This window comes from Mus caroli, chromosome 10 (genome assembly GCF_900094665.2).
Source record: "Mus caroli chromosome 10, CAROLI_EIJ_v1.1, whole genome shotgun sequence".
NCBI classification, from domain to species: Eukaryota; Metazoa; Chordata; class Mammalia; order Rodentia; family Muridae; genus Mus; species Mus caroli.
The window spans coordinates 94,126,308-94,136,911 of record NC_034579.1 but is presented as its reverse complement, the minus strand read 5'-3'; the positions used below and the strand labels follow the sequence as shown (position 1 = coordinate 94,136,911).

General features: G+C 40.0%; 1 protein-coding gene across 1 annotated transcript in view; it reads right to left on the bottom strand.

The window, feature by feature from the left end:
- Positions 1-10,604, bottom strand: part of C10H12orf50 (chromosome 10 C12orf50 homolog) — a 28,041-nt gene that overhangs the window by 11,439 nt on the left and 5,998 nt on the right. The window contains exons 4-7 of the mRNA XM_021174590.1: positions 6,891-7,049; positions 5,468-5,545; positions 5,274-5,387; positions 3,127-3,237 (exon numbers count right to left, since the gene is read on the bottom strand). Coding sequence (XP_021030249.1) covers positions 3,127-3,237; positions 5,274-5,387; positions 5,468-5,545; positions 6,891-7,049 — 462 coding nt within the window. The remainder of the gene's footprint in view (positions 1-3,126; positions 3,238-5,273; positions 5,388-5,467; positions 5,546-6,890; positions 7,050-10,604) is intronic.

Sequence of the window (10,604 nt, the reverse complement as noted above, 5' to 3'; positions counted from 1 at the left end):
GGAGGGGAGGGGGAGGGGGAGAGAGAGGGAGAGGGAAAGGGGGAGGAAAGGAAAGGAAAGGGTGATCAAGACTTTAGGTAGAAAATTCTTTAAAAGGTCAAAGAGAAGGTAGAATCACAAGGGGCAGGAAAATAAGCAAGACATCAGGTCAACAGGAAGGATCCAGTTGTATCTAGAGTAACTAAAAATAAAAAGCTAATTTCAAGAGATATTGAAATAAAACAGAACAATGTGACAAAAAATAAGTGAAGGCAGCCTATTAAGTTCATGGAAAGGTGCTTGATGTCATTAATAATCAGAAAAAAAACAAAAGATAGGACAATGAGGTATCACAAAGCTATCCAACAGCTTGCGGTGATGGCACCTGTGCAGGAGAGTTAGCCAGGATGGTATGAGCACGGGAGAACTGGTCTTCACTGTAGGCATGAGAACTGGCCTTGCTTCTTACCTGAGTGAGGTGGGAAAGCTTGCCCTGTGGTGAATGTGTGGGAGAGCTGTGGGCTGAGCAACTACGCAGGCCCAGACCCGTGGCTTTGGGCTGGCCTGCTCTAACATCTATCCCATTGCATCTATGGACTACTAGGGCACAGAAAGGGACTGTTCCTCCAGAACCAAAGCTGTGCGATCTCCAGGACACAGGCCAACCACAGGATATCCAAGAGAAATCCCAGTGAGGATCCAGTATGGGTAGTGTAGCAGAAGTCAGAGGCTTAAAATCAGAGCAATGACAACTCATGATGGCACTGAATGGTTACAAGTATAGTTTGAGCAAAAGACCATACTGTGTGACACACCATGATACACTGCAGCTTCCATGGCAAATGTGTGTGTGTGTATATATGTGTGTGTGCGTGTGTGTGTAGTTGCAATGAGTATATATGGAGGGATGAGATGAATAGGATTGGGGTACAGAATGTGAAATTCAAAAAAAATCAATAAAAAGTTAAGACAGAAAAGAAAAATGAAATTGGCACAGGGGGGTTGTTCCAGATGGCCACAGGCTGGAAATGATGCCTATGGTCTCTGGTACTTTTCACAAACACCACGCAGAGTGGTAAGGAATTTGAATTCTCAGCTGCACATATTCCTCGCTGAGATTCAACAAGGTGATAGGCTCAGCATTCTTGTTTGTGTTTTCATCATGCAGAGATGACCACAGGATGGGGCTTTCAGGAGGACAGCACAGCATTCTGTCATCACTATAACGATGCAAGGGAAGCTGCAAGGGATCTGAACCCTGATGTTGCTTCCTGCCTTGTGGCACAGCAGTAGCAGAGTCACTGAACGCTCTGAACTCTGTTTCCTCTCTAAAATAAAATAAGTAGTTTAATATTTGCTCATGGGAATCCTCTTCTCTCCTCTCTCTCTCTCTCTCTCTCTCTCTCTCTCTCTCTCTCTCTCTCTCTCTCTCTCTCTTGCTCGCTCTCCTTTCCCATCCTCTCTACCTCCCTCCTTTCTCTTTCTCTTTGTGTGTCTTCAGAAAGAAATGAATACGTATATAGATTATATTTTAAATAGGCACAGGTAAATACATATGTGATTTACCTTATTATTTACATAGCAATGTGCATGTACAACAATGTCAAAGGGCTACTTCAACAATCAACAATGTAACTGTGTCTCAAACAACTCAAATATTTAACCAAAATACTAAAATAAATGAGTTCAAACTCTATATTTCCACTTAAATAGCAATTAAAAATGCAAAACTCAACTGGCAGCAGTTACCAATGAGGGGGGCCTATTGCTTTAACTAGAACAAACCCTCCCTTAGTGACTGATGATAAAGATCTAATTTTAAGTATTATTGGGATATAACAGAACAACTTGAAAAAAGAGGGCATCAAGGTAGCCAAAAAGTTCGTGAAACTATGGAAACATAGATGAGTACGCATGTGGAATTGTCCCAAGCTATCCATCCCAAAGTAATATGCTTCATTACATTCAAAGCTCAAGAATACGTTAAAAATATTAAAACTAAAAACAATACTTCACAACTTTAAATTGAATCTGGACTCACTGGCTATAACCTCTCAAGATGTTCTACCCACTGTTAAAAGAATTTAATTATCAATTTAAAGTGTGTTACTCTCATATGCAAAGACCCAGGGGATGTTTCTAATTAAACAAAGAATCCCATGGTATCTGGAAAATCAACAAAACTCACTTCACTATGTCAGGATCCCAGTCTTCCAGATGAATGAGAGATTTGACATCCTTCTGTAACTGCTGCTAAGCAAGGTATTACTCACTGTGTTATTAGAAAGATTATGAAAGTGTAAAGCCATTCATTCTTACATTTCCTAAGTCCCAGCAGAGCAAGAAATGCATATGAAGGAAAGCAATGCTTTACAGGAAAGGGTTAGCTTCTCAATGACTGAAAGGGCTGGTCAGAGGATATGGATTGCCAGCTTCGCCCTTTGGCTCTCGTTAGGTCTACAGCATATAAGGGAAGAAGAAGACAGCATCAAAGTAGCACAGAGAGGAGAGGTAGACAGAAGAGAATGACTGAACATCAGGCCTGTGGAGAGCATCACCAACTTGCTCTGGCCTCGGTGAATCATGATTTTTTTTTTTTGCATACATTATTCCTATCTGTCTTGTTTTTATGTTGTTGTTGTTGTTGTTCTTTCCACATCAGGAAAAGGCATCTACATCTTCTCAAGAACTTATTTCTATCAGAGGATGGATTTTCCTACATGCTAATGGATAAAGATTTTAAAATATTTAAGCTATGACAAACAATGAGAATGTGCATCTTGGTGTACATGATACCTATATTCAGATATCACTACCTCAGCTCTCTCCGAGTATTTATTAGCCACCTCCTCTGCACTTGGCTGTGAGTTGGTATGCTATTGCATGTGCTTGATATCTGAATTAGCTGTAGCCTGGAGTTGAGCGTGTACACATTCACACCAGATGTCTCATAATGAATGGTAGAGAAGCTGAAATGGCCTGTCCATGGAGTGTAAATTTTCCCAAGGCATTTGGTAGAGATACCAGCCTTTCAGGGCATCTTATTTTATGATGTATCTCCAAACCTTGCATTAAATAGGAAATAGGAAAAAATTAAGGACAAACCCTGAGTTTTGGAAGTAATATATTTGGAACCATCCAGCTCACCTCCATTTTCAAAAGCAGCAATGTCAGTCCTTGGTTTCCTATCCAATGATGTTTTTGCCTCTCCTGCCCTTTCAAATAGGCTAAACTTTGTTGGAACTGTAAGACCATCTCCTAGGAATGGGAAGAAAGTAAAAAAATAATAATAAATAAAATAAAAAAGTCACTCCAGTAACCAGTCCACTATAAATAATGAAATTCATAGTGACAGTTAAGAAACTTAAACATTAATATATACACTATGATCTGGCAAATGACACATAAGCACATTGATTTCAAGCTCATTTTGTGAATGACAAAACTAGTAGAATTTTTTCTCTTACTTGGATTGGTAAGTAATCGGCAATTTGAGTTTTAACACTCTTACACTATTGCAGTGCATACTATGCTTTAGTTGGTGTTTCACTGTAACGAATTTTTAGTTTCTATCTCTTCATGATTAATTTAGCAAATAGAATCATAGCCTAGAAGTTCTAATGATACTTGGTAATTAAATTATTCTCATGGCTTTCATTGTATATATCCAGATAATCTACTTTGAAAATAAACTGTTAACTTAAAAAAAAAAAAAAGAAAACAAACAAACAAAATGGCTGCCTGATGCGGCGAGCTTGTGAACAGGATAATTTACCAAGAAAGAATAAATTCACTTTGTAGATATCAGTAGCATTGCTGGGGAAAGTTGTGGAGGGGACCCAGAAACAATAACAATGTGTCAAAGGCAATTTCCTGACTTTGATATTTTTGCCCTAGTTTTATAAGAATGAATAACACCATATTTTCAACTTACTTTCAGTACTTCAGAAAATCTTAGTGGAAGTGTTCATAATTGCTCTAATAGTAATTAAAAGCCCCAGTGTAGTAAAATAGTAACATTTCCTGTCAGTTTAAGTCAGGGATCCTCAACCTATATGTTGAGACATCTTTGGGGTTGAATGGCCCTCTCACAGGCTTCCCTAAGACCACCAGAAAACAGATATTTACATTAAAATTACTAACAGAAGCAAGATTAGTAATGAGGTAGCCGCAAAGATAACGATGGTTACCACAGGGTGAGAAACTGTGTTAAAGGGTCTCAGCATTAAAAGGGTTGAGAACCACTGCTCTACGTGAACAGGAAACACAAGAGTCCATTTCTGAAAGCAATTCAAGGCAATTTTTATATGTATACAAATGCATATGTTATCGATCTTTGATTGGCAGGTGTGTCTTTTGTTTTTGTTTGCTTGTTTTAAGGTTTCTCAAGTGTGGTTATTATGAGCCCCAGTCAGCTCCACCTTCTGACAGTCTATTACTGCCACCTTCTGCCAGGCACTTAAACAGCTTGCTACATAAGGAGGGAGGGAGGTACAGATGCTCTGTTATGTATCCAACTGACCAACCTGAGCCTTTGCATCTCTTTTCTCTGTTGTCCCTCTTTCTGATAGCTCCTCTCTCTCTGAGCCCTCCTTCCTTCCTAACCTTCAGAGAAGCAGGGAGCAGTCTTCTACTACTACACTATGTGCACGTAAGCTCACTCTAAAGACAGAAAACCTACATAAACTTATAGCACCCATGTACTTTTCTTCCTGGGCCTGCTTTTCCATACATAAAACAAATGTTCTTTGTCTTGTTTTTAAGGACAAGATGCAGACCAAAAGCACTCAGACATGCTTAAAGGAAATGCATCATCATAGAGTCTGGGACTTATCCATCAAAATGGCCTTAGCATTGCCTGATACACAAAAGACGTTCATTCAACAGACAGAATCATAATCTGCCATTAACATCGTTTTGTCACCTCACTTTTGTCCACCCTGATCTGGGTTCCCCTTTCCATTCAAAATAAAACATTGAGTTCCATTTCACTGAAATACCGATGAGACAGAAAGGCAAATTATTTACAGAGTTCCTGTGTGGAGTGTGAGAGTTACCTGTGTCTGTGAAGTCTGTTCATTTGTCGGGGTTTCTCTGGGGAAATATCATTACATTAATAGCATCCTTTCTTAGGAAATTTGGGTCATGGAGTAGAGTGTGCCTTTCTCACTCACAAACTGGATGTATTATTTATCATTTCATCCTGCTCTAGTGTACACTGCACTGAATAATTCAGGATCTATTCATTAGTATCTCGTACATGTCACTTTGAATTTTGCCATCTAATTTCTTACCTTCTTGTAATTCACTGCCATTTTCCAAAGGCTTTTCTAACTCTTTCTCCACTGTCAGAGCTACACTTTTTGATGATGGGATGTCTGGAGGAGCATGGAATCTATAGTATTCACCTAAACTCCCGTGAGAAAAGAATGGTTAGCATGTGGATCATTTCGATCATTGGAAATTCCACAAAAGTATGATTTCTTACCAGATTTATAACACATCTCCTTTATTGCTCTTTTCTCTTCAATTTCTTCAGGGGTCTTTGTCCATAAACTAGAAGCATCTATAGGATATATATTTTTTAAAAATTAAATTGCTCCAATTCCAAATAATATGAACATTTACAAATTAGAAAGAAAAATCCCCAGTATTGTTTTCATGGGTGGATTGTTCTTTATCTAATGTTTGAAGTAAAAAAAAAGTGTATAAACTCTTATTTCAAAATGCTTCTATGTTTAGTAGTTAAAAGATTCACTGAAGAGAAATGGTGTATTTTATGCTCTGTATCCAGAAACGAGAGGTTGAAAACACAGGTGCACTGAGATGCTGTGTGGTGGAGCATGTGGGTAGGAGAGAGTGGGCCTATGCCTGGCAAAAGGAACAATGAAGATTTGTGGGCATTCCTAAACCCAGAAGTTGTGGCAATGGATACCCACAGAAAGATGAATTCCAGGACAGATACAAAGTAAATTTGTTTTTTCAAGTGTTTATCTGAAGTTTATCTGTGCTATGATGATATGGGGAGGAAAGGAAGGGCCATGACGCAGCACACATGGGTCCTAATCTTGTCCATACTTCTCTAAGGAATATCAGGGATGAAGTAGATGGTAGGGCTTTATAAATTCCAAGCTACTCTCTGGATCATTAGAACGCTGTCAGAACCTGACCAATACAGAGGCAGATGCTGGCAGCTAACCATAGCATGAGCACAGGGACCCCAATGGAAGAATTAGTGGAAGGACTGAAGGAGGTGAAGGGGATTGCAACCCCACAGGAAGAACAACAATATCAACTAACCAGACCCCCACCCCAGAGCTTCCAGGGACTACACCACCAAGAAATGGTGGGACATGGAGGTACACATGGAGGGACCCATGGCTCCAGCTACATATGTAGCAGAGGATGGCCCTGTCTGACATCAGTGGCTGGAGAGGCCTTTGATCCTATGGAGGTTCGATGCAACAACATAGGGGGGTGCTAGGGCAGGAAGGCAGGAGTGGGTGTGTAGGCAGAGGAGCACCCTCTTAGAAAGGCAGGGGGAGAGAGGATGGGATGGGGGGTTGAGGAGGAGAAACCGAAAAGGGGTACCATATTTGAAATGTAAATAAATAAAATAATCAATAAAATACAGGAAAAGAAACTTGGAGGAGTGAATTTTTACAAGAAATAGATGTACGTATGCCAGTGTCAGAGTAGTTGTCTCTTATGAGGCTGTTTGTACCTCTTTGTAAGTACAGGCGCGAATGTCAATGTGAGATATGTCTCCTTATCACCTTACAACAGAACCTCTAAAGCCAATAAATAGATCTCAACAAAACAGTCTGTATATTGCATGTGAAACCCCTAGTAGTTTAGGAGTACTGTGAATTTTGACATGTGCACTGCAATCTGAGAAAGGGGATACTAACCATTTGGTTCCGCTTCCTCCTCCTCCTCTTCTTCAAAGTTAGTTTTTAAAACTAATGGATGATGAATGGGTCTTGATACGTTCTCCATGGGTTTCAGAGGTTCCTGACTCTGGGTTTGGGGTGGGCTTCCTTCCTGACTTTCTTTCTGTAAGGTGGTATCTACAGAGAAAACCCAACACCTTTAGTCTGTTCAACCATCATTACTAATCCATTCAGTGACCACCCATTCTTCATTATGTTTTTCATTGTTTGATTAAAAACATAGAAATGTCCCCATGTCTTCTGGATGTGATAGAGCTGCTATACGCATAAAGTCACAGTAGCTGTGGTTGCCTGAATAAGACCTGTTCAGAATCAAGTCAGTCAAGTTTCCTGTATGGCAAGAATAGGGGCTTCCAAGGACCCTTCCCTAACAGAGGAGCTATTGACAGTTAATGATTTCTACAAGGAAGGATGATTTTTTTTCTTGGTGAATATGGACTTTGGTAGGCTAATCACATTCCAGTGGATGGCCACACACACACGAGTATGTGGACAGTAGAAACCGGTCTTAATAAGTTATTATTTTTTTTAATGAGAAGAAATGTGGGAGGCAGGGAGTAGATATCAGAGGAGCTCGGAGTAGTGGCTGGTGAATATGACTCAGAAGGAGGGACTAACTATACATAGGAGGCAGACGTTTGAGAAACCACATAACTAGCCAGGGTCACAGTGCTGAAAGAGACATGTGTGATTAAGGATAGTCACTCCTTCTGAGCCACCTGTAGAATTGCCCTTGATACCACATGAACAGAAAAAACAGGCTTTTTTATTGCATATACTTCCAACAGCCTTTTCCTATTATACAGCTTATCTTAACCATCTCATGGTAATGATAATGCTGGTACATTTTGGAAACAACCCCAATGCACAGACACTGTGCCACAGAGAGTTACCCAATGTTACATTGTCAAGTGTGTGTGGCTGGCTGATGATTTTAACCCAGTCTAAGATGTAGACAGTGATCTTTATCTTTGTATTTATTTATTTGTTTGTTTTATATGAGTACATTGTAGCTGTCTTCAGACACACCAGAAGAGGGCATCAGACTCCATTACAGATGGTTGTGAGCCACCATGTGGTTGCTGGGATTTGAACTCAGGACCTCTGGAAGAGGAGTCAGTGCTCTTAACTGCTGAACCATCTCTCCAGCCAGATCTTGATCATTTGCTAATTTTACTTCCAAAGTCTTTGTCTGGTGCTTCTGCAGCAACAATAGCTTATAGAAAGACACCTCTGAGTCAAGAACAGGGGAAGGAAAACCTGCATCTGAGATCAGCTCTGTCCTTAGTCTCTTCTGCTATGCAAACCCCAAATTTCCAGTTTTCCCTTAAATCCAATCAAATTGGGATATTTTTTTCCCTAAAGCCAGTGGTGAACTGCAGTTGGCTCAGGTCAGCCTTTGAGGACTGAGTGTTAAATTTCATTGACTACAAGTGCATGCTATATGTACTTAATGAAACAAAGGCTGGTAGATTTTTTTCATAAATGTACATATGGCAATTTAATGATCTAAGGTAAAAAAAAATTAAGATTCTAGTTCTGATCAACATAGCATTTGGTAGACAGACTTTGCTACAAATACTGTCACAATTATCAAGGGATCAACTTATATTTTCTATAGTATTCAATATTTCTAGAATGAATAGGTAATATATTGGTTCAATATCTTTTAAAATTATTTTATTTATTTAAATTCCAGTTGTTGCCCCCCTCCTGGTCTATCTCCCATAATGCCTCATCCCATTACTCCTTTCTCTTGCCTCTGAGAGTGCTCCCATCCTCACCAGGCCTCCCCCTTCCCTGAGTCCTCAAGTCTCTCAGGGATTAAGTGCAATAGATATATTTTTTAAAACCTTTGATACTTGGTATGTTTGAGACACAAAGGTTGATATGTATAAATCTTGGACTCCAGTGTGGTGCCATGAGGTGTGGAACTTTTAAGAGGGGAGGCCAGTGTGAGGGAATAACATCATGAAACTGCTGTTCTCATGAATAGATTAATGCTCTCTCTTGTGCAAGGGTCAAGTGTCCTGAGATTCATTGCACTCCCATGAGTCAATTGTTTTAAACATGGGCTGGCTTCTCCCTTTGGGCTATTTATACTTGTATATTTCCTGCTACTTCTCTGCTATATTGTGATGTAGCTGGGAGACCTTCACAGGACATCTGTACTGTGTTGTTTGGACATGGGTCCACTAGATTTATAAGGCAAAGCAACCTCTTTTCTTTATATAGTAAGCACCCTCTGGTGCTTTGTAACACCAAACAGACTAGAATAGCAGTTTACTTACTACCTAGAAATTTGATTCTCTTTCTAGAGAATAGAACTGTGCCGGAGCAGAGGAAACCATAACAAGAAGGAGTTTTCAGCTTAACAGGATTTCTCAGGGTAAAACTGTTGGGAGGTAATAAACTATTACCCGTGTTAACTGTATGGCATTGGTAAGTTAAACTAGAGTCTTGGTCTCCTGGAGCTTTTCCTCTATAAGGAAACATTAGAGAATAAACAGTACACATAGCAAACAAGTTATTCTGCATCTGAGAAAGTCGTGGGGCTGTAGCAAGCAGGAAATAGAGGAGGGCAAGGAAGATTGGCTGTGTATATGAAGGAGGCAGGACAGCAAGCTACATTTTAATTATGGCACTAATTAAAGGCAATATTTGAGCAAAGATTTGAAGAATAGCATAGTTTGTCATAAAGATGCTAAGCACAGGGAACGTCAGAAAAAGCCCTGCAAACAGGAATATACTAACAAAGGAAAGTAGGGAAACACACAGTTGGGGCAGGATATGAAGTACCTGGGTGCTAGGGAACTAAATGAGTGAATGATCAAATAACTCCCCGAATTCAAACTCCTGTTCGGAGGCTGACCTCTCTGAAGATGATGAAAAGATACTGGAGGATTCTGAGTAGAGGAGTAAAATCTTCTTGATCTAGGACCGTAGGTGCTGTGCTTTGAATAGACATGAATAGAGATAAAGCAACAAAATCGGGAGGCAGCTGTGACAATATAGTTATAAGGTGATAATGGTGGCTTGACCCATGGAGAGCCTGCAAAGATGATGGGGAAGTCTGACTCTGATCTAACTGGATGATAGAATTATGTTTCTGCATGGATTAGATATGGGATAATGACAGAAATTCCGGAGAGAGATTTAGATGTCCTAAGCAACTACAAAGATGGGCTTACCATTGTGATGAGAACAGCTATGGGCTGAGCAGTTTGAGAAAGTACAGACTGACATCATGATGCCAGCAGTAAGCATGTTAAGTGTGAAATGTCTGTTAGTCAGAAAAGTCAAGAGATAAAGTAAGAAATTGAATCTAGACATCTAATAGCAGTGGGATCGGAAGTGAAGTCTAGATCAAGTGGTTATATAAACTTCAGAGTTAATGGTGCATGAGTCATTGAAACCACAAGCTTGGGACTGGAGAGACAGGTCAGTGATTACTACCTTGTCCGGCACCACCGTTAAGACTAAAGTTCAGATCCTTGCACCCATATGACAAGCTAGAGTCCTGGGATGGCTTGGACCTCTAGCTCTGTAGGATCTGACATCCTCTTCTCGCCTCTACTTGTACACAGGTAGGTGCGTTCTAACACACACATGTAATACATGCATTTACACTCACAGAGACATGCATGGAAATAAATAAAGTAAACGAATGGA